General features: G+C 40.4%; 1 protein-coding gene across 1 annotated transcript in view; it reads left to right on the forward strand.

Annotated features, from left to right (window-relative positions):
* The window catches only part of COG3 (component of oligomeric golgi complex 3), a gene marked incomplete at both ends in the record, with an annotated part of 30,383 nt that overhangs the window by 3,906 nt on the left and 3,063 nt on the right, over positions 1–23,414 (forward strand). Inside the window, 17 exons of the mRNA XM_084275063.1 lie at positions 1,116–1,281; positions 2,068–2,142; positions 2,250–2,342; positions 2,636–2,761; positions 5,269–5,349; positions 5,558–5,601; positions 5,802–5,928; positions 6,443–6,534; positions 8,907–9,046; positions 10,273–10,433; positions 12,798–12,903; positions 14,837–14,961; positions 16,596–16,685; positions 18,590–18,710; positions 20,995–21,083; positions 21,183–21,317; positions 22,449–22,524. Of these exons, the coding sequence (XP_084131189.1) occupies positions 1,116–1,281; positions 2,068–2,142; positions 2,250–2,342; positions 2,636–2,761; positions 5,269–5,349; positions 5,558–5,601; positions 5,802–5,928; positions 6,443–6,534; positions 8,907–9,046; positions 10,273–10,433; positions 12,798–12,903; positions 14,837–14,961; positions 16,596–16,685; positions 18,590–18,710; positions 20,995–21,083; positions 21,183–21,317; positions 22,449–22,524 (1,847 nt within the window). The remainder of the gene's footprint in view (positions 1–1,115; positions 1,282–2,067; positions 2,143–2,249; positions 2,343–2,635; positions 2,762–5,268; positions 5,350–5,557; positions 5,602–5,801; positions 5,929–6,442; positions 6,535–8,906; positions 9,047–10,272; positions 10,434–12,797; positions 12,904–14,836; positions 14,962–16,595; positions 16,686–18,589; positions 18,711–20,994; positions 21,084–21,182; positions 21,318–22,448; positions 22,525–23,414) is intronic.

Genomic DNA, 23,414 nt, shown 5'->3' on the forward strand with positions numbered 1-23,414 from the left:
AGCCAAACTCCTTCCCACTGGCTTTTGCAGTTTCCCCTCAGGAGTTTGCAGTACAGCTGAAGGGCTCAGCCAAATCTGCTTATGGCTTTTGCAGGCACTGGCCTGTGTTTTAAAACTTAACAAACTTGCCTTTGGCCACAAAGAGATACTGCTGTGTTCCCATCTTTGATTTTTTTCCCTGCTTTTCTTTGGTCTGTCACTTCCTCAGACATTTGAGGATGTGACAGTTCTTAAGAATAGAGGTGTAGACATATACTAAGCCTGTGATGGGATCGTTAACAACCTAAAAAGAGTAGCACCCTTGCATCCCTTGGATTTTGTCAGCTGACATGTTTACAATAGCGTACACATTTAAGTGTACCATGGATGCAGATTGGTTGGTCAGATGGCCTGTATGTAATTGTTTGCAGGAGGCCACAAGAGCAGTAGGAAAAGAAGTTCTTTGCCCTTTATATATCAGGAGGTGGCAGATGGCTACAGAGAGTTGTAATTTTGTTGCTTTGTATGTGGTAAAGTAGTAGAGCTCAGAAGTTTTAGTTGACTCCAAGACAAATTAATTTTAGGTGATGTTTTAGTCAAGCTGAATGCTTAATGTATATTTAGTGATCACTTTGATACTGTATCTTCCTTGAGCCCTAGAGTAAATTTTGAATCCTCTGCATAATTTCAGCTACTTTAGGAGAGTGAAACTAATTTCTAAATGGAAACTGAAAATTGTGTAGAAGAGGAGACCCAAATTAAGACTCCTGTTGGAAGTGAGGCAGGTAGAATTCGTCTGCCAGCAGTAGCCTGTGGTGCTCACTACGTTTTGCTGTCCATTTAGGCAGTATTGGCATGCTCTAGACTAGCTGGGGTGCATGCTGCAGGTTGCTGGGTAGGCTTGCTGTAAGGAGTGTCAGGGAAAAAGGAGCTACTGCAGTAGCTGTTCTAAACCCAGTAGCTCTGTTATTGCTGTGAGACATGAAACTTCTGCTTATTTCTTGCTCTTGCTTGATGCAAGTGGCCTTGTGTTCCTAGAGAGGGAAAAGGTAGTGGCAGTGTCCCTGCAGGCAGCTGGATGTGCAAGTACAGAAAGTGAAATTTTACTCCTTTATCTGTCGATTCTCTCTTTCTAGACAGATGAGGGATTACTTGTCTGGCTTTCAGGAGCAGTGTGATGCTATCTTGAACGACGTCAATAGTGCCCTTCAGCACCTGGAGTCACTGCAAAAACAGTATCTCTTCGTGTCCACGAAGACAGGAACGCTGCACGAGGCCTGTGAACAGCTTTTGAAAGAGCAGGTAACCCTTGAGGGGAGGATTACTGGACAATTCTAAGATACCATCAGTGAAAGTTTCTTTTTCTCAGGCTGGGAAGACTTGTGTGCTGTGGTGACAGTCCCCCCATTTGCTTTGGACCTTGTGTTTGGTGTGTTTCAGCTGTATCTGGGGTGTCAGGCTCTGGGCAAAGAAATGTTTGGTGTGTGTTGATACAGTCTTTGATCAGGAAGGATGGCTGCCTGAGCAAAGCTTTTGTACGTGCCTGACAGGTGGAAACTTTATTGAGATTAGCAATTCATATCACTTACAGAAGTAATTTGAGCTGGTTATTACAAGAAGAAATATTTTTAACTTAGGAGCTCATTTCTCAGGCTGGTTCTTTCTCTCCACGAACTGCTCCAACAGTGATACAATGAACATGTCTTCTTAGTGAGACAGGATAAGGGAGAACTTTCAAAGACTCTAATCCTGAAATACAGGATTTCTGCAGTTCTCTGCAATACTGATGACAGAGTTGCTGTTTGTATGCAGTAGTATCTGTGGAATGCTGATGAACCTGTAGAATATATATATTTTAAATACGCTATTGAGAGTAACCTTGAGTATCTGGTAAGAGAGAGCCAGTGAGTGCAGCTGGATCCTGCAGCTTTTGTTGTCCTTACTTAGTTGCAAGTTAGCCAGAGCTAGTTAACTCTGAGTGCTGAGAGCTGAAAGGGGGGGGGGCTGCATAATTTTTGTATCTTACCTACCTGCCTACACAGTACTTGCCAGGTTGTTGATTTTCTTTTATTTACTGTTTTTTAATAGTCAGAGCTTGTTGACCTGGCTGAAAACATCCAGCAGAAGCTTTCTTATTTCAATGAGCTGGAAAACATCAACACAGTAAGTATTATTTCACTGTTAATAGTCTTAGAAAATGAAAGTGTACTGATCTTTTGAACTTTGTTGCTTGGGTTCCTTACAATGCTGCTTTGTCTTGTGTCCCAAAGAAACTGAATTCCCCTACGCTGTCCGTGAACAGTGAAGGATTCATTCCCATGCTGGCTAAGCTTGATGACTGTATTGCCTATATTTCATCACATGTAAGTAATTAGGTGTTGGTTTTAGTGAAATCTTAATATTTTCTAAACTCTGTTCATTCTATTTTTATTCTCTTTCCTATAAAATGTCCTCTCTATTAAATATAGTAAGAAAACAAATATCTCTGTTAATAAACTGAATAAATTTTTACTGAGTAGACTTAAAGTTCTGCATAATTTTTATAAAATAACTGCTTTTAGCTTGAATAAAAGCATTTCTAGCTAGCAAAAAGAGTATTTTAAGTTAAATACTGTTTGTATTTAAAATTGATTTTTTAAAATTTTATTTCTTTCAGCCAAATTTTAAAGACTATCCAGTATATTTGATTAAGTTTAAACAATGCCTTTCTAAAGCTATGCACCTTATCAAGACATACACTGTGAATACGTTACAGAACCTCACGAGCCAGTTAATGAAAAGGGTAAGGTGAATCAGTAAGTGGTAACTTGAGCTGTACTGTCTGTTGTAACACTAGAGTTTTTCTTTTCTCTTTTTTTTTTTCTTTTGGAAGGTGGGAGGTGTATTTTGGCGTGGGAGTAGGTCAGTCTTGTACCACAGTGTTTGCTTAGATTGACTAAGTTTCAGCTGAATCTCACAGAGGCCCAGTGATCAGAAAGATTTAAAAACAGTCCTAACTAAAAATCCTGGGAACTGGAGAAGGTGAGGTAGGTGAATTGAAGTAGGTGAATAGTAACCCCAGTGAAGTCCAGGGGTGGATGAGGTAGAGAGACAGCAACCAGCTGGCCAGATGCACCCATTCCTGAACCAGTTTGTGAGCTGTAGCTCTGAACTGGCCCCAGCACATGCTGCTGTCAGTGTTGTCAAGTGGTGAGGGTCCGTTTTGGAGATGGGACCGTTAAGAGACAGAGAGAGAGGCTGTGGGGAATACTTGAGGAATGGATGCAGGAGCTGGGTGTCGTAGGATGAAAACTGTTAAAGCACCATGGAACACCTTCCTTTTGAGGAGAGGCTGAGGGAGCTGGGCCTCTTTAGCTTGGAGGAGACTGAGGGGTGACCTCATTAATGTTTATAAATATACAGAGGGTGAGAGTCAGGACAGTGGAGCCAGGCTCTTCTCAGTGATGGCAACGGGTGCAAGCTGGAGCATAGGAAGTTCCATGTGAATACATGGAGAAACTTTTTCACTGTGAGGGTGTCAGAGCACTGGCACAGGCTGCCCAGAGAGGCTGTGGAGTCTCCTCCTCTGGAGACATTCAAAACCTACCTGGATGCATTCCTGTGTGATTTAGATGATCTTTCGAGGTCCCTTCCAACCCCTAATGTTCTGTGAAAGCACAACAAAACCAAGTTCACGATGTGTCTTTCAGTGTTGTATTCCAGTAGGTATGTTTGGGTGCTCTTGGTCATCTAAATATTTGTGTAGCTGAAGAGAGTAGCTGTGACAGGTTCCTACTGGCTTTGGCAGTATCTTTTGGCTAGTTTTAAAATGTTGACAGCAGTGTTAAGAGAGTCACAGGGTAGAGTTAGATGATTTGTTCCCACTCACTCCAGTGAGATTTCGGCGTAAAGGTGAGCAGGGAAAATTTTTTGGTCTCATTAAAATGTTAGTAGTCTTGTGTTGCAGTAGTTTGGTAGAGGAGAGAGTGGAATGTCTCCTTCTGCTTTCTCTTAATTAATAGTTGTATTCCTTGTGCTTAGTGCTGTTACAGTCTGACTTGGTGTCAGGAGGGATAACCAGTGAAATTGTCAGTTCTCAAGTCTAACATCTTTCAGACCTAAAGAAAAGGATTTTATACAATGTTTGTAGAAACGTCCTAAAGAATATTCCTGGACTGAAGATCTTGGTTAAGTGGTGTTGGACATTTTTTGTATTTGGTAGAAAATTACTTTTTATTTCTAAAAAGTATCGTAGCTGGGTTTGATGCCAATGCCTTGCCAGGAACGAGCTAAATTCAGGCAAAATTGAACATCTCCAAGAACAGGCATGTCTGCAGAAAGGAGTGAGACTGTGTTTCTGGATTTTAATTGATGCTTAGCAGTTTTAGGTTGGGAAGGAAACCTCTTTTAGAAGGCAGATGACATCCTCCTTCCCACCCATGAGGGGGTTTTGTCAGTGCTTTGCATATTTATCTGAAACATCTTAATGTCTGCTTCTGCTAGAAGTGCAGTACTGGAGCAGTGGTCTCTAGTTGTGATCAAATGTTGAGATTTCCTGTTGCAGCACAATAGGAAGGCTTGTCAGGACCGGAAGGAGAATGGTGAGAGATCTGGATGTTCTGTGTTACTCCTCACTATGAGTGTTTGGAGGTTTTGACCTGTTTTTGTAGGCTGATCAGATTGCTTTCAAGGGTGAAAGTAGGAGGTGGAGAAGCTGGAAGTTTTCCTGCCCCCACCATGTGTCAAGGGAAGGCCATCTACTTCTGCCTCTGTCATTGGCAGGGATAAAGGGAAGAAAGCCAGGTGGCTAAACTGGGTCTCCACTGTGCTTCATTAGTGCTGGAGTTTGTCAAAGTCCAAGCTGTCTGCCCAGCTAAGCTGGGGAGCTGCAGGGAGAGCTACCTCCAAACTTGACATTGCAGTTGAAGCTTGAACGTGTGCTGAAACAGCTTCTCTGCCCTGGGTCTGGCAGAGAAGAGGGAAATTTTGTTCCAGTTTAGTATTAGAGATTATGGAACAACAATCAGTACTACTGTGGCAGGTCCAGAGAAAATCACTGTCTCTAGTGGTGAGTGTTGCAGTTGCTTTTGTGGTAGGGACTTGGTTGAAACTTGCTGGGTTGGGTTTTGTTCTTCCACCTGGAAACAAGTATGCCTTATCTAAGTGGAAAGTGGCCAAGAGCTACTCCGCTGGCAGTATAAGCATAAAGAACCAATACCCTGTTTTAGAGCCTAATTATCTCAGCCATTAAATACTGGAAGCCAAATATAGTATCTTCCTCTTTAACCAATTACTCATCTCTTCTTTCAGGATCCTTCAGCTGTGCCAAATTCTGACAATGCCTTCACACTGTTTTATGTAAAATTCAGAGCATCTGCTCCCAAAGTCAGAGTAAGTAGGCTGGTAACTCACTGTTGGAAAGGAAGTTAGGAAAATGGGGTTTGAATTTATTGATGTGAATGCAAGGATTGCATATTGTGCAAGTGTGAATGTGGAAAGATTGCACATTGTGTCCATGGAAAAATACTGCTCACTGTTTTCCAATTATTAAAAAAAATAATTTACTGATGATGCTTTTTTTTTTCTTTTTATGGACTAGACTCTTATTGAACAAGTGGAGCAAAGATCTGAAAAAATGCCAGAGTGAGTATGTCTACAGAGTTCATTTTCAACAATTTTAAATTTTGAATATCCTGACTTGTGTGTAAGTAACACACTAGTCATCTAAAACAAAGTTTTAAAAATTGAAATTATGTAGACCTAAAAGGGGGTGTTAGAATTAATTTTGTGTGTCCCAGAAAATGAGCTTCAGGGTGCAGTTACTGTTTCCTCTTTTTGGCTAGGTATCAACAAGTTCTCAATGAAATCCATCAATGTTACCTTGACCAGAGGGAGCTTTTGCTTGGTCCAAGTATCGCCAGCACTGTTACGGAATTGACCAGTCAGAACAACAGAGATCACTGTGCTCTGGTAGGTAACAGTCACCTCTTGTGGGGTTTTTGTTATGTTTCAGTCCTTCCCTTCCCCCAGGTAAAATGTACTTCCTTAATTCGATCATTTACATGCAGAATTGTCACTGTTGTGGTTTTGAATCATTAAAGTTTTACTAATATTTTGAAGTAATGCATGTTTTAGGGAAGGTTATTCTGTTAAACTTTGCTGTGCTGCAAACCTCACAGAGGGCTATTTGCAAAAGTATAAAATGTGGTTGCTTAAATTTCATCAGGAACAAAAAGGGCTAAGAAGTTGCACAATGAGCTTTTATTTGGCTGGTAACATCTTTTCAGGCCTTGGTTTTTATAGATCATCTCAATAATTTTGAATTTCACAAAGCTTCAATTTAATCATAGCTGTAGTAGTAATAATAATGCAAAATCTAATATAATGAAGGATATAATACATAATAATAATTGTAACACCTCCTGTGGTACTGATGCAAGGAAAATAACTTAGTAATCAAGTATTTGTATTTCTGTGAATACAGGTACGAAGTGGTTGTGCCTTCATGGTCCACGTATGCCAGGATGAACACCAGCTTTACAATGAGTTCTTCACAAAACCAACACCAAAACTGGAGTAGGTGGTACATGCTGGTTCTGGTTTACTGTATGTTGTCTTTACTGTGCTGTGGTGTAGCAGATGTTGTGTGCCAGATAGGGTTGTGTTGAAGTGGTTTGGTACGAAACAGTAAGAAAAAAATGTCTTCATTGCTTTATGCATTAGAATTTGGTGTTATTTTGTTTTCTGTTTTCTTCAAGCAAACCCAATAGTTTTCATTTTCCATAAATAATCTGAGTAACATAGATGCTCTGTAGATGATCTGAAAGAGATAAAGATACACAGTTACTTTGGAAATAACTGTAGAAGTTTACAGTGCTACAGCTCTCAGCTGGTTTTGCACTGCCTCTGTGCCAACAGTTTGCATGGTCAGCTGCTCAAGTGCTTTTCATTTACTTCAGTGTAAAATAAAGCTGATGAACTGCAGCTGGTTTTCATCAGGGATTTAGAGTTAGCAAGCTGGCCTTACTGCCATGGAATATTGGCATGTGGCTGTATGGGTTGAAGGGAAAGCAGGGTAGTGACCTGGCAGGGATAGTATCTGTATCTGCTCTGCCTAGGTCTAGAAGAGGGACAGGGTTTTGTCTGCCCAAGGTGATTGCATTATAAAGGTATTTCAAGTTTTTTTAAGACAGACCTGTAACATTAGAGCAATTACTCCCCTTCTCCAATTTGCAGATAATGTTTTAATAATGATATGCCACTTAGAAATTCAGGCAGGTCATGTTCATAGCTGCTCATACACAGAGTATATTCCTATTAATGTAACCAGACACTGGTTTTGAGTGTTGTATTACCTTAAAATCAAGTGCAGCTCGAGTCGAATAAGCATAACCTGGAAAAAGTACTGCCCACCATGCTCCCTGTCCTTTAATGCTAAAAGAAAACCACAAACACTTAAAGCCTTGCTAGAAGTAAGCCATAGTGCCAGGGCTGTAGCACTCTTACTCCCTCTGTGAGAAACTGAGGTCTCATGTGGGACTTAAGAACCAAACTTACCTACCTCAGTCCAAATCCTGAAGTAAACATTCCGAATTGAAATCAGTGTAAAATGTTGTTGAGACAAAAATTTCATCACCTTTGCTCTTTGCCCCAAGAATGAGAACAGACTTCTGATTGTTTTTGAGTCTCAGTGGAAAGTAGTTAAACTCCTTTTAAAAGAACTTGCTTCCCTTTTTTTTTTTTTGCCTACATCTAAATAAACTATTTTGAGGAAAAGGTTTCAAACAGTAGCTACTTGATTAGGTTTTCCTTAGCTGCATAATAACTAACCTCATTTTTTTCTGAAGTGCTGAGGTTCTTTGAAGATACAATAGCTAGTTGTCTGTGTACAGGTAAGAGTACCAGAAATCTAGCCAAGAGATCTGAAGTTGTGTTGTATTTAGTAATAAGGCTGTTGAAACTTTCTGCTTTGTTTCTGTTTTAAATATGGAGAGTTACTGTTTTATCCAGGTGCTTGTAAAGCTATAGAATACAACAGAAGGAAGATGTTCAGAGTGGTTCTTCTGTGAGCATTCTTTTGTGAACATTTTTGGCCACACTCTGACAGGAGCTGAGTCTCCTTGTCCTATTGTCAGGTGCTTTTTGTGAATTAGAAAGAAAAATAATATAGTGCTAGAAACCCAACAACTGTACCACACTGTAAATACTGAAATATTCTTAGTGTTTATATTTCCAGCTGGGAATTACTTGAATTTTCAGCTACTGGCAAGAGTGTTACGAGCTAATGTGTGCTTAGTGAAGGGTGCACTGAGAATGATGGAAATGTCTACAGTGAATGCTACTGGTGTGTAAACCAAAATAGTTATGGGTTTCAACAGGGAAAAAAAAAAAGCTAAAGTGGGATTTCTGGGATTTCATATTGCAGTGATGGTGTGGCTTCAGTTACACTGGGAAGTGTGCCCTGCGGTGTTGGAAACTGTTATGGAAAAGGTTACCAAGCTTCTCCTCCTGCTTCTAGTAAACTATTGGATACTTGGAATCAGATGAGGTTTTTTTTGAAGGGAAAAATTGGGGGTGTGATTCTGAGCTCAACAGGAACAATTCTTTACCCAGAAGCCAGATAAATCATTTGCAGTACCTTCTCTGTATGGTAGGTTGAGTTGTAGGTTGGGGTTTTTTTGTTTGTTTGTTTTAGTATTTATTTTAAGATGAATTAAAAACTCTACCACCCTTTTAAGCAGTTGGTATCATACAGCTCTTAAAAGACTTTGTAGGAAATCAGGGGTTCATGTTTTAAACATTCCTAAGTTTTCTGTGATACAGCATTGCATTGTTTTCACACCCTGCTTTTGAAAATCTTGGCCATAAAACCATCTGTGTTGGTGATATAATTTTATTTGGACATTGCAGGATCCTGAAAGTGTTTTGCTTTGTTTTCTTCTTCCTAGTGAACTCTTGGAGAAGTTGTGTCTTTCATTGTACGATGTCCTGAGGCCGATGATCATCCATGTCATTCACTTAGAGACACTTTCTGAACTCTGTGGGATTCTCAAAAATGAGATGCTTGAAGATCATGTACAGAACAATGGTAACTTACAGATGGAACCTGAGTGTTTTTAACTGTCTTCTTAACTGATAAAACTAATAAATTGCATAGGCAGAAAAATCCTTAGATTTTTTTTCTTTCTATTGGTCTTAAATACGTCAAAGATGAGGTAAGGTTATTTTAAATAAGGTTTTTTCCATTTTGTGATAGAAAGGCCTGTGTTTATGGGTCTGTGTATATCTTCATTTAAATGAATACATTGGTGTTAGAGTGTGCTGCTTTCTCTAGCTTGCAAAAATGCAAGCAAGCATCCACCCAATCAGTGCCTGTGCATGCACCAGGATTGATTTAAATGAACTTTTCAAGTGATTGAATTGCCTCACTTGGCCCTGCTAATGCATCATCTGTGCAGAGCTTTCTGCATGCATGATGATACAACAGAGGAAAGCAAACAGGATTTTTTTTCATTCTCCTTGACGCAGTGTTTCCCAGACTAGAAATTGTAACTTCAGTGGAGCAGTTACATAGTTGCTTGAGATTTTGGGGCTTGGAAGTGTTTAGAGCTCACACAAGTGAGCTGATGGTGGTCAGAAAAAAAAATCTGGTAGCTGGTTTCCTTTAGAAAGACTCATAATGGAAACATTTCACAGTCTCAACCTTGCACCAGACCTCACCCCTGGCAGCTGGTGTGTGTAATGCAGCGCAGCTCTTCGTGCCCGTATCACGGGGAATCGCTCGCTTGCCTGGAAGTAGCGCTGAGACGCTGTTGGGACTAAGGAAGACAAGCAGTGGCATAATCTCTCAGCTAATCTTAAGAAGTGACTTTCTACTACTTAAACTCGGGCTGATAAAATAGTTCTGGGGCGTGAGCTGCTCTGGATCTTGTGTTCTGGTAGGTAGGTCGGTGAGTTAGCTGTCAGTTCCTGGCTGTCATGCTGCAGCCACAGACCACGTTGGTTTGGTGTCCAGGCAGAAATGCCATTTAACATACACAGGTCTTGAATAGTTAAAGTGCCTGATGCTAGCAGGGTGAGATGGCTTTTACACAATCCAATGCAAATTTGGGGAGCTCAAGCAACTGCAGTACAGAGTTCAGTAATTCATTGTCACAAACTTGTTTGCATGCCACTGTTCCAAAAATAGCCTGACTTCATCTGCAGCAAGCCAATTATGTGACGGTTCTATATGTGATACTTCAAACTTTTGTGTCTCTAAGCTTGTTCTGTAATTAACAATTTTGTGTCCTTTTTATTTTTACCCTTCTTCAGCTGAACAACTGGGTGCATTTGCAGCTGGTGTCAAGCAGATGTTAGAAGACGTACAAGAGCGTCTTGTTTATAGGACACATATTTACATCCAGACTGATATCACGGGCTACAAGCCTGCTCCAGGTGATCTTGCATATCCTGACAAGTTGGAGATGATGGAGGTATATATATCACCAGCTTTTTTATTGTACTCAATTGGTTTTATGTGCAGTATATACAACCATGCGGTACAGTGCTTTGCAGGTGGGGTTTTCCAGTTCTTAGGTGTATGTATAGTTTCTGCACTGTCATATTGGTACCTGCTGATTAAATTATGACCCTAAACTAGATGTCAGACAACTTTTTTATAGCAACCTCAGTAAAACTGGTGATAGTTCTCATAGTTAAGTTTTATTTAAACCTGAGGCTTCTGAATTTTCTCTGTAAATTTCTGCACTTTTATAAGTTGTAAGTATTAGCCAGTGTATTTTCTAGTTGAGCTGGAGTTGAAGAGGAGCTTCAGACAGGCACAGTTACTTGCAAGTTTGTTTACTGATTGACTAGTGTTTGGTACACGTGTGTGTAAGCTATGCTCAGTGTGAGTGGAGGCTTGCTTGTACCTGTATAGTTTAACATGACAGTAAAAGTTTCCAGTAGCTTTTTTTGCAGCCATCTCTGTAGTCATTTCAAGCCCTTTGAATCAATTCAAACTAGTTCTGCCTACTTTAAAAGGTTAATATTATATTGATGAATGATTTCAGAATGAAATTACTCACAGAAATAAAAAAAAGTGGCCAATGAAAACCTTTGGTTTTTTGCTAGAATAAACTGCACTTCATATGCAAACTTAAGGTAGCAATGCATGGAAGGGATTAAGCATAGTGAAGACCCCTTCCCCCCAATAACTGTTGCCATTCAGTATATAATGAGTGAGGCCTAAACTGTCAAAGGATTGAGTTGACTGAGAACAGCAATTCTGTCATGGACTGTCAAGATCCAGGTTTCATTTCTCTACTCTGCTTTCCATCTACAAGAATGGCTGGTGGTGTGAAGAAAATTGTAGGATTTACTTGCAGCTGACCACTTGGTAGAGAAGCTGCTTGTTTGACTTCAGAATCAGAGCATTGCTTACTCAAAACACAGAAGCTTTATAGCTATATATATTTATTGCTGTGGGCTGGAAGAAGCAAATGTTGTGTAACACTGCCTTATTGTGTTTGATTCTTGCCTGTAAACAGACAAACTGGTGGGGAACTCATATTGCTGTACTCTTGTCTTTATGCATATATAAAGCTTTTATTATGGTACAGTTTATGCTTTGGTGATTGTGAAGGACATCAGTAGGTTTTTAGGAAGGCATTTACAAATCCTGAAGCTAGTGGGTTTGTAGAATACTTGTCCTTTATCCTGAAAGCTTAAGGACTGAGAAGTTAGTAATTGAGAAGCCTACCACACAAAATGTAGCTAAATGGGATCCCTCCATCCAGAACAACTAGTTATAGAAGCTTTACCAGGATAACTGTTACGAGTCCAGGTTGGTTTGATTGGTTTGGGGCTTTTTTTTTTGGTGGTGTTGGGCATTTTGTTTATTTTGGTGTGTTTTGGGATTGTGGGTTTTTTTTTTGTTTTGTTTTTCTAAAATTGTGTGAACAGAACTGGATAAAAAAATGATTGTGAGAACTTTTTAATGTTAGTTATAACTTCTGCAGGCAAGCAGTGCAGATACCTGGTCTATGCAAGGCCTTGTTTTCTATCGGGGGTCCTTTGGCTGTTGATTAGGAAGAAGGGAGTGAGTTTTACAGTTCATCCCAGAAATTACACTGCTCTTCCTATGTCCTCTTAAGACTGGTTTTTGCCTGGTTTGAGATTCATTTTGTTACTTGATTGCTTCTAAACCTCAAAACTTTGCTATTCACAGCGACCTTCTGTCTGAGTAAATGAATAATTTAAATGTTAAAAGCACAGGGCAGAAATATTTCTTCTGCTGTTCTGCTCAAATATTAATGCAGTTCTTTCCCCGCTCTTGCTGCCTCCCATTGCTTTAAAGCTGACCAAGTAGTGAAAAAGGTTAAAGTGTGGAAGTGTTGAGTAATGTTAGGGGAAAGCTTTTTGTGGAAATGCTACAGGGAATAAACTGGAGACTTCTTTGGGGGCATCTGTGCATGTGGCTTATCGGAGTAAAGCCATCACTTGAATTTCATACAGATAATTTCTGTGAGTGTTGAGTTGGGCTCTCCTGTTTTGAGCTTGTCTTTCTAGGTAGCTTCACTGGGTATTATTTAAAGATAGTAAAAACAGACAGAATGAAAGACCAGTGTTTTACACAGATTTTGTTGAATACTTGTGAATCTTAAATTGGTATTCTGGTGTTTCTGCTACTGTGTTGAAAACCTAGATCTTTTAATACCCTTGAAACACTGGGGAGCTGAGTGGAGCCAACTCCTGCAATTTAGTATGCTTTTCTCTATTGTAATACAAGCAGTGTGATGCTACTTAATTTAAGGGGAAAATAATACTAACATTTTGGGGTATGTCTTCCTCTGCAGCAAATTGCACAGAGTTTAAAAGAGGAACAGAAGAAGCCACCCTCTGAAGCTGCATTTTCAGATGTCCGGCTAGAAGATCCCGCGTCCTGCAGCTTAGTTAAATCTGGTATGAAATACATCTCACGTTGTCAGATTAAAACTCATGGAGGCTGAGCACTGAACCTTTAATGAGAAACTTGCTTGTATCTTAAAGGGTTATTTTCCTAGGGAAATTCATAAGAGATTTTGGGAGGTGAGAACTTTGTCCTAAGGTTTTAACCTTTTTTATTTTTAATGAGAAACAACTTGTTCTGTTGGTGGCATTTCTTTGTGCTTCCAGTGCCATCCATTCTGTGAAGCAGCTACTTTTGTAGCTGACAGCGTCTATTGTACTTGGTATAGAATTGAGCTTCTGTGTTTTCTACTGCAAAGTAGCGGCCCTGCCGTCAAGATATATACTTAAGGATGCTTCTGTTTCTTAGCTGTGCTGAGAAGGGTGGTTTGGTGTGTCAGGCATGTCTCTTAAATTAATGCTTTGAGCATCTGGGGGTGTCTCTGTGTGTGCCTTTACCTGGGAAGGTGACTTCTTCCTTTGAATGCGCTTCCACTTCCTGAAACCAGCCAGTAGTTCTGGCTGTTTGCAGTAATTCAGAACAGGCTCCGTGGCCTTTTAAATAAGTGACCTGTGCACCTGTAAATTACAGTGAGCTGGAAGGAAATTCCATGAAACATGGCTCTTCTGATGCCAGTCATTTGAGTGTTACAACCCTTTACATTTTTGTATAAGATCAGTGAAGAACTTCTCCCTTTATTTTGTCATTGTTCAGAGTGGTACACTGTTATTTTTCCCAGCAGGACCTTTCTCGGCTCTTTGTCAGTCATTTCTCATTCTACTTCTGGTTACCTGGTAGTTGCAAGCCCTGCAAAGGTCTATCTGGCTGGGCTCCACAAATCCCATTGAGAGTGGAGTTCATCTCTCTTCAGGCTGGGTGTGTGGCATTCACAAATCCCATAAATCCCACCTGCATTCAGGAGATGGGAGGAACCTGTGTCCTGTAATTTGAAGATAAGTGTCTGAGATAATTGGGATTATTTGCCCTTCAAAGGATCCTCTCTCCTTTCAGTGCCTGCAGGAGTAGCTGAAGTGACTAACAAGTACCCTAGGAACCTCAAACTGACAGCTGAGGTCTTACAGGCCTTCTAATTACTGTGACGACAAATTTATTGTTGAAAAAGGTAGAAGGATATTGCTGAACTGTATTAGACGGTTCCCCCACTGATGACACAAACACATGTGCTTATTCCATCATTAGATAAAACTTTAGAAATGTTTACTTTTTGAATGGTTGCAGTTAATTTGAATCGGTTCTGATGCATTCACTCAGCTGTTTCCTGGGATTTAAGAACAAAATAAAAATAGTACAAGACTGTCAGGTGTTGGGAAAATCCATTTTGAGCATACAGAGTTACTACAAAGGTTACTAAGAGGAACACTTTTCTATGTTTACAACCCCCTCATGGCAAAATTGATTTTGCCATTAGTTTTGCAGTTACTAACACGATGTTTAAACCCTACACTTTCTGCACTGGATTAATCCATTGTAGGATTGTCCCCAGCAGAAACAAGAGCAGGAAGAAAGAAAATTGATAGAGTTTTCTCCCCCACCTTTTTTTTTTTTTCTCCTGAGCATCTCCTATAGTTCCATGACCACTCACCTTTGTTGTTTTCTCTCCTGTGCTTCCTCTCTGCCCCCAGTTGTTTGGTTTTTTCAGCTGTTACATGGGGCAGTGGGTGTGTGTCAGTGGAGACATGCCTGTAAAACTGGCCATCCCTGAAAAGCAAATTACTGTCTTTCACAGCCACGTGCTCTATCCACACCAGGAATTGGTACTGACCTGCATAGAAGGAAAAAAAAACCCAACCCTCACCTGTTTGTGTGCAGTAAAAGATGTCTTCTTACTGTGGAGTCAGTGTAAAGCACTGTGGATCGGTACTGTGGGCTCCTGCAGTTGAAAGGAGGGATGGCCACGTTTGTCACGTGTATTTTGCTTTCCAACAGGTTCAGCAGAATCCCTGAATCCCAGGCACCAGACCACGATTTCACCAGCAGATCTGCACGGGATGTGGTATCCTACTGTTCGAAGGACTCTAGTGTGTCTCTCCAAGCTGTACAGATGTATAGATGTATGCAAAGAATTCCTTTATCTGATTTTTTTTAATTGCAGTTAGGAAGTATGTAGCACCGTGTCTAAATATTGTGATGTAAGTTAGGAATGGACAGTTGCTGGCTTCTTTTATCTCTTAGTCCTTTTACTGCTGTCTTTATGTAAAACAGGAGAGCTGACAAATTTAGGTCCTTATCTCCAAGACAGTTTTGTATTTGTAGAACTAGAAAAAAGGGAGTTGTTTGTACACCTATTGTTTTTACTGTTCAAGAAATACTCCAAAGTCTGAAGCTAGAGATACCTGTTGAACCAGAGTTGAGGAGTGAATAATAGGTGAAGAAAGAATAGAAAGTTCTGGGTCGATTGTAGAGAATGATCTTATTGCTGAAATTAGTGGGGAATGTGTTTCTTGCTGTGTGCTTTGCAGGACATCAGACAATGTGATGTTTCTGGTCTTGAAAATTGTGACTCTACTACTCCTATATTTTGGAAATGTTCTCGATGCTTTGTTTGTCACACGTCTTTTCACCTTCCAAAATGGAAAAGAAGTTCCCAGAGTTTAAGGCAGTAGGAATCTTCATGTCTAATGGAAACAAAACCACTGTTGACTTCACAAGTATTTTGAGACTTGCCTTTTAGAATCTGATTTTTATTTTTTGTCTGTCACCTAATAGCATCACAGGCTAGTTCAGTCTCTGAGAAGCATAATGCAGGTGGTTTTGCTTTTCTGTATGCTTTGTATCTTTTAGATACATTTAATGCATTTCAAAATATTTTTTGATAGGTGTTTTGTGAAACTGCTACCAAGATGCTATTTGCTTAAAAAGAAGCTGGGAAATATTAATACTTTATTGCTTAATATATCCACTTCATTAAAAATAAATGAGTATTTGTCCTTGTTTTCAGCTAGGTCTTTGGAGGTCATTTTTGTAGTGTTTGCCAGGCTCACTTGTAGCGTTATCTGCACAGTGACTTAGTTATTTGTCACCAAGATGCTCTGCAGAGCTGAGGTGCCTTGCCAGGTAGAAGAAATGAATGAAGCAGTGCTGGCAAGTCGTGGGGCAGTCAGGGCTGTCACGTAGGAGTCACAGCAGAGGCGAGCAGTGTTCCCCTGGCTAGCTCGGCTGTGTGATCTACTTGCTGCAGCTTAATGAGTTACTTGCTCTCTGTCACCTGGGCCATGGCAGCTGTCATGTTTGTTTACTAACCTGGCACAAATGTAGAGGCAATTTGGCTTTGCTTGAGGTTAAGCTCACTGGAATGATCTCTCATCTATTGCAAGTATAAATTGAGCACAGAGACGGTAACCCTGACACATGAAGTGTGTAGTCAGGTTAGCTGGTAAGCCTTGTTTATCCCGTTAGCTGTGCAGGTGTCACTGGCCATGTCACTACCCCAGCACAGATCAGAGCCAGTGGGTGAACAGGGTGTGTGTGCCTGGGTGTCTGCCTGTGTCCAGTCTAAGTCTTGTAGGAAGCTTTTACATAGGAATGCTTCATCCTGTCTTAGTGCACTGAGACGTGATGTTTGTACCTCACTAATCTAGAGTTTTATGTGCTGGGAAGCACATCCTTCACAAGGCACAGCTCTTAAATCCTACTTGAGTTTTGCCAACGCTTTTCATGTGTGTGTCTTATTTTCTCTTCCCCGCAGAGGGCAGTGTTTCAGGGATTATCGCAAGAAGCCTTATCTGCCTGCATCCACTCGCTGCTGGGAGCTGCTGATTCTATCAGCAAAAACAAGGTCAGAGTCTGTGCTTTTGGTATGATTAATATTTATTTCTTTTTTTTACCCCGTGTATGTCTGAAGCTGTGAGGCAGTTGTTCAGGACTGTGTTGAAATCTCAAGTGAAAGCATGTTGCTCTGTCCCCAGAGACCCGATGGATTTGCCAGGTTTTAGTTACAGTTAATGTATTGTATAAGCGAAGGCAGTGATTCACATGCTAGCCTATCTGAAAAGGTGGAATTCCAGTCAGAGCAATCGTGTTTACAGGCTGCTCTAGCTCATGTGAATTCAGCCAAGTGATGCCTAAAGAAAAACTCTGCTAGAAATCTCTGCCTCTCCCTGTTTTTTGCTACCTGTTACTCTTTTCTCCTTTTTTCCCCTCCATTATTTGAACTTTCAAAAATCTTTCTAAGTATTAAATTCACTGGGAGAAGTTGCTAAATATTTCCTGCTCAGAACTGTCTGTAAATCAAAAGATTTGATCTGATGTGTTGTTCAGAACTGAATGCAGTTTCATCAAGTCATTTTAACCTTAAGTGTTCCTTCAAGTAGTTGGAGGAAACATTTGTTTTTTTCCTGCTACTGTTCCTTTAGTAAAAGTGCTGAGGCAATTTGCTAACTCCTAACATCTGGGAAGTGAATTTTAAAAAAAACAACCAAAGAAAGATAGAGGGAAAGTCACAGTAGGCTGAAATTGTTGAATTTATGTCAACATTAAATATTTATTAAAGTTCTAGTTGCTGTGGGAAATGGAGAACTGTTTTGAAGTATTTGAGCATCCTTTGAAAAATATCTGTTAAGCGTAGTATCTTTAAAAAGAAATGCAAACAGTGTTTCTTCCTAGCTTGAGCAGGTAACTATTCCATGTGTAATTGATTCAGAGTTCTGCAGTTAATAATCCACTCCAGTGCTGTGTATCGGGTCAGCGCTGACTTAAAGTATTACAGGGAACTGGTCCTGCAGCGGGCCCTAGGTGGGTTAGCCTAGGACTTGGATCTGTGCCACTGCTCTTGATGCATATTAATTTAACATTATCTGGTGAAATCATGCGTGTAAGAATAATAGTTAAAAAAAAACCCTCAAGAAACCCTTCCAGCACTTATTTTTAGTAAACATTTCTATCTGTTAAAACTGCAGATTTAAATCTAACTTGATTTGTTACTGTTTTATTCAAGAGTATCTCTTAAGGAATATTCCAGCTTGCAAAAGCAAATCTGAGTTCTTGAGTCCTCCTCCATTTACCTCAATGAGCCATGAACTTCAGAGATTAAAAGCAGCATGCAGTATGAAGCACATAGCTAAAATAACAGGCGGTGCAGAATTGATCGTCTCAGTGGTGTGAACTTGGCCTCATTTTATTCTTTGTATCATTGCTGTGCTGTTTAGAAATTAACTAAGCCTTGAGTTTAATGACACGAAAAAAACGCCTGGTAAGACCTTTGCACAATAGCACAGTTAATGTTTTTGTCATAACCTTGATTATCTGTTTGGCTTTTTTCTTTTTTAATCATCATAATGATCCAAAAAAATCTTTCAGAACCTCATGTTTTTCAACTATAAATTATATGAATTACATGAAATGATTCCTGGCTCTTGTGAAGAGTAAATTTCCCTTGTTCAAATAATGGATGCCTGTACCTAATGTGGATGCTCAGGAATAGAGCTGCGTAATCAAATTCTTCTAAGAAATGTGAATAAAGTCTGATGCAGAGCAACGTGTTAGGAACAGCACAGAAGTGGGATTTGTTGATCCCAGAGTGTAGTTAATGGCACTACAGACTACTGGAAAAAGCTTGTTAGTAAGATTATTGCTATTAATTATGTTGCAGGGCGTAACTAATAAAAGTGGGGGTGTTGAAACTTTGCACTTTGTTTAATTGTTTTTCTACTCGTAATGTGTGTTCTTTCTCTTGTGCTGTAGACCCAGGTTGATGGACAGCTTTTCTTAATAAAACACCTCTTGATTCTTCGTGAACAAATTGCTCCTTTCCACACTGATTTCACCATTAAGGAAATTTCCCTGGACCTTAAGAAAACTAGAGGTACTGAACAGTTGCTGGCTACAGAACGGGATGGGATTGTCCTCCCTTGATGTGCCAGCAAAAGTAATGGGTTTATTTTATGTTCACTTGCAATGACCTGTATGCTTGTTCTAATCTCTTGCTTTGTTCTTATTTCCACTGTAAAAACAACTGAACCCTTCTCTTCAGGCCGATTCAAGATGTATCTAACATTCTTCATTTGTGTATGAAATGCTTTTGCTTTTTGCTGCTGACCTAATTTAGGTATATCCAGTCCTCCTTAAGAACAGCTGAGGAATCTACACTTCTCTTGCACAGAGATGTCTTTCTCCTTCTCTGACCCGTTAAAGGAACATCTTTTGTTACTGCTGTTTAGCAGCTGAATTTAAAAGCAGGTAGTTTACTTGCACAGAGCAAGTTAAGATTTCCTAGACCTTCCTGTGAGGTTTTGCTTAGGGAAGGGTTTCTGACCATGCAAGTTCAATAAACAGTATTGTTGAACAGTTTTATGTAGCAACCGTGTCTGCTGTAGGAAGGGAAAGCAGAGAGTAGTGGCCATGGTCAGGATTTTAAAGATTCTACTAGAGCTCCTTTGTAAAAGGCAGGGAACAAACCCTTCTCAGCACAAAAGGGAACAGTCACGTGCTTGTCAGGCTTATGAGGGTGACATGAGTAACAATTGAAAGCATGTCAAGTTTCTCTTCTTCCATCCCAGAAGAAAAAAGCTGAAGAAATAACTTTTCTTTCCTGCCATCTAATATGCTGCTGCTTTAGCTCTGGAGCAAGCACTTCTCCCACTAACCGTTTCTCCTGTTGCATTTGAACATCAATGAAACCTCCTACCTGTTGAGTAGTTTCTAGTTGACTGGAGGTTAAAGGGCAAATACATCCTTTTGGTGTCTTGTCCTGGCTGACACACAATTTTGTTCTCCCTCTTGATTAAATGGAATAAATTTTTGTGCCAGCCAGTGCTTTGCAGGTGGTAGTGGTAAGTAATGGAAAACACTTTCTTTACATTGAGAGGTGGCGGGGGTGTTGAAAGTCTTCTGCTTAGTTCTTAATGTGGTGTTTCATGGGCCATTATGGCTTTTATATTGGAGTTGAATTGTGGAAGAAAAATAACATGGTTGATAATTGGAGTTTCACTGTGTCCCACCCAAGCTGTCTGTGTTTAGGTATAAGATTTAATTTGGGATTTATAGACAAAGGGATGCTGCTTATTGTAGAAGTCGTGGTTCTGGCCAGCTTTCTTTTAAAGCAGCATAGTGCTGAGGTTCTTGTAACTGATGTATATAGTGGGGAGAAGTGATTTGATTGATGAGAAGCCTATGAGCTTCTCCTCAATCACGAACATGGGCACTTTTGAGAGTCAGTGAAATTTGTGGGAAATAATTCAGCAAACAGAAGGAATCTCTCTCTGCAGTCTCCTTTAACTGCACTGGGGAACAGATCTGCAGTTCAGTGCAAAGCCTTACATGCCTATGTACCTGGCATTCCCTCTTTGTTTAATGCCTCTAAGAACAGTTCTTTAACTCCTACGTCTTGTTTCCATCCCATTGTTATGTGCAGCAAGAGGGGTGCAGAATTACTTCTGAAATGAAGAGAAAAAAACAGATGGATATGTAGGATGATAAATGAATGATGTGGGGGCAACAAGCCATACTAAAACTGTGTTGGTAATTTTTTTTACCCCCAATCTGACTAGATTCCAGGTTAACAACATCCCCTCAATGCTATAGGCTTATCTTCAGTATTGTGTATTATTTGCAGGCGTTGTTAGAACTTCTTGGGACTTTGCAGAGGCTATAAACATGAGTGTATATCAATCTTTATGTTCTGTTCTTTAGTCCTAACTAAAATAATTAAGCACAGAGGGAAAGTGTGACGTTTCTAACTTCCTTCATGCGACTGTGCTTGGTTTTCCCAGGCAACGTGAGCCAAATGGAGCACATTGTTCTTTAACTGCTTAGTTACATAGCTTACCTAAAGAGTCTTTTCCTTTGTAGGGTTACAAGAGAGCTCACACAATTTGTGTGCTGGTCCTCGTGTCAGGTTTCTGTGCAGTTGATGTAATCTATTGATCCCTTTAGGCCCTGCAGCTCTTAGATTCAGGTTTACCACAGAGGCTGTTAAAAAGTGGTGGATGAAGCTTTGCGTGTCCCTGTGCACCTGGTGGTAGTGGGGTTGTTAATGTCGTGTTCCTAATCAGGCTGGGCCATTTTTCTCCCTAAATGAGTTAAAGCTTTTTAATTCCTGCAGCTGAATCCAGTTGACTTACAGCATGAGTGACTTTCTGATTTCACAGATGCAGCTTTTAAGATCCTGAACCCTAAGACAGTTTCAAGATTTTTCAGACTAAACAGCAACAACGCCTTGATACAGTTCTTACTGGAGGTAACGTGGTTTCTTACTGTGTTAAGAAAATATTGGTCTTTTAAGGGGGTGGTGATCTCTGGCAAATAAAATGGAGAGCTTTGTTGTCTTCTGTTCAAGGGTACTCCAGAAATCAGAGAGCATTATATCGACTCAAAGAAAGATGTAGATCGTCATCTGAAGTCGGCTTGTGAGCAGTTTATTCAGCAGCAAACCAAACAGTTTATAGAACAGCTGGAGGAGTTCATGACAAAGGTACAAACATGCTGCATGTTCATTAACCTAACCGAAGTACTGGTAGAACAGGGGAATTGCTATTCAGATCTGGTATAGGAGAAGCTGCTAGTTCTGTCTGATCAGCTGAATATGATGGCATTTCCTGTTAAAAGCTAGTGCTTCCCTTTACATTCCAACAACAGTTTCCCAGGCATTTTTGAGATCAACAGATTAAAGGAATATGATGTAGTTTGTTTTCAAAAGCAGCCCTTGTGTTCAAAGAAGCTTCAGTGTTTCACTGAGTTGAAGCAGGTCTGTGAAAGTTGGCAGGAGCTCTCCTGTTTGCAGGAAGGCTTGTGCCTTGACTGCATTTGTAAAGCCTTCAAAAAGCATCTTGGGTCATGTGTGTTCTTGAGGGAGGAGTTAGAGTCTGTCTGTGAAGTGTGTTAAAAGCTTCTGTTCTCAGCATGTTCTACACCAGCGAGCTGCTGGGTGAGCTGGGCTTTCCTTCTGAGTCCTGTTTGTGACAAAGTCCTGATAAAAGATGGTCAGAAAGATGAGGTATCCTGGGGAATAGGCACAAAAAAGAAATCACAGAACGCTTCTTTCTAGAACCTGCTCTAGAGCTCAGGATTTCTAGGCTTCTTGAGAAGAACACAGCAGGATCTATTGCTTCTGGAAAATGAAAAGTGTGATTTGGATCCCTGTGTATTGAGAATGAGTGGGTTTAGAGCATGATCTCTCAGAAATTTGGGCTGCAGCATTGCATGGACATCACAAGCTGCTGGGTTTTGAGAATTTAGGACATTCTAGGGTCGGGGGCCAGTAGTACCCCATGAGATTGATAGATAGTCCAAGTGATCCCAGTGATTCATGAGAAATTTGGGGAGTTTGACTAACCTGCTGAAGTACATATCTCTCTTGAGGTTTCTTTGTGTCCTTAGGTGTCTAAGTGTCTCTGTAAATTTAATCCCATTTTGAGTTTTCCTTGCAAGAAGTGATCATGACTGTAATTCTGAGCTGCATTTCTGTCAGGCTGCTTCCCCTGTGTGTTGTTAAGTTGGTGCATGGAAGGGAGAGCAGGGGAGATTCCATACAGTATCTGAGAGGCTTCTGCAATTGTAAATTCAACTGGAAGAAACGTGGTTTTGTTGCTTGTACTTGTTTTAGGTCGCTGCTTTGAAAACAATGGCCACTCAAGGAGGTCCCAAATACAGCCTTTCACAGCAGCCTTGGGCACAACCAGGTATTTGCTTTGTTTTATATTCATGTTACCCCTGAGGTGCCTGTAGGCTAGTAAAGCCACGATCGCTTTCTGCTTTGAAACTTGTGTTAAACTTCTCATTGGATGGAAAGAAACAACCCCCTTCTACTCACTGCTTTTGGCAGAGCAATATAAGCTGCATTACGTGGGGATGGGGTCTTTCAGAGTGCCACTTGTCTCTGTGCCTGGCTTCTGAAGCAGAGCAGTCTGAAAAGCTGTGGCCAGGTTAATTCGGACTCTGGCACTGTGATTGATTTGAAAAAATTCTGAGTACCAAAGAACTGTCTGCCTTTTTTTTTTTTCTTGAAAATCCCAGCTTTGGTTTCCTCCTGTGTGCCAGTTTAAATGCCTTAAGGTACCTCTAAAAGCTGACAAACTTCAGGATATACATTTAATCGGTGCGGTAGACGAATGGCTTGAGTACTTCTCAAGCCGTGACTGTTCTTGCATGAAAACAGCATTTCCACAACTGCATATGGAACGAGCTTAAGGAATTATTTGATTACATTATGATAAAGCTTTTGCTTTTGTAGGGAAAATTGAGTCTGTGTTGAAGCTTTTATTGTCTGTGCGTTTGGGGCTCACTTCCCTTTCGGTTGTCGCGCTGCTCTTAAGGATTCAAATGTGAATGCTTCGTAGGAACAGTTGGAGTAGTTTAGGTGCCCCTGGGTTGTTTTTGCTCTTCACCTTACAAAGTTGTGCTTCTTGGTGACACTGGGAAATCTGATTATTCCAGTTTGTACCTTGGAACCTTCTGTTGCATCATGTTCTTAGAATGCAAAGCCAGCCACATTCATTCATAATTCAGTGCTGCTCCGTGGTTCAGGTGCTCTCAAGGGCTAACTCGAGCTTCTACTTAACATCTCCTGCTT

Source organism: Gallinula chloropus, assembly GCF_964237585.1.
Source record: "Gallinula chloropus genome assembly, chromosome: 1".
Lineage (NCBI taxonomy): Eukaryota > Metazoa > Chordata > Aves > Gruiformes > Rallidae > Gallinula > Gallinula chloropus.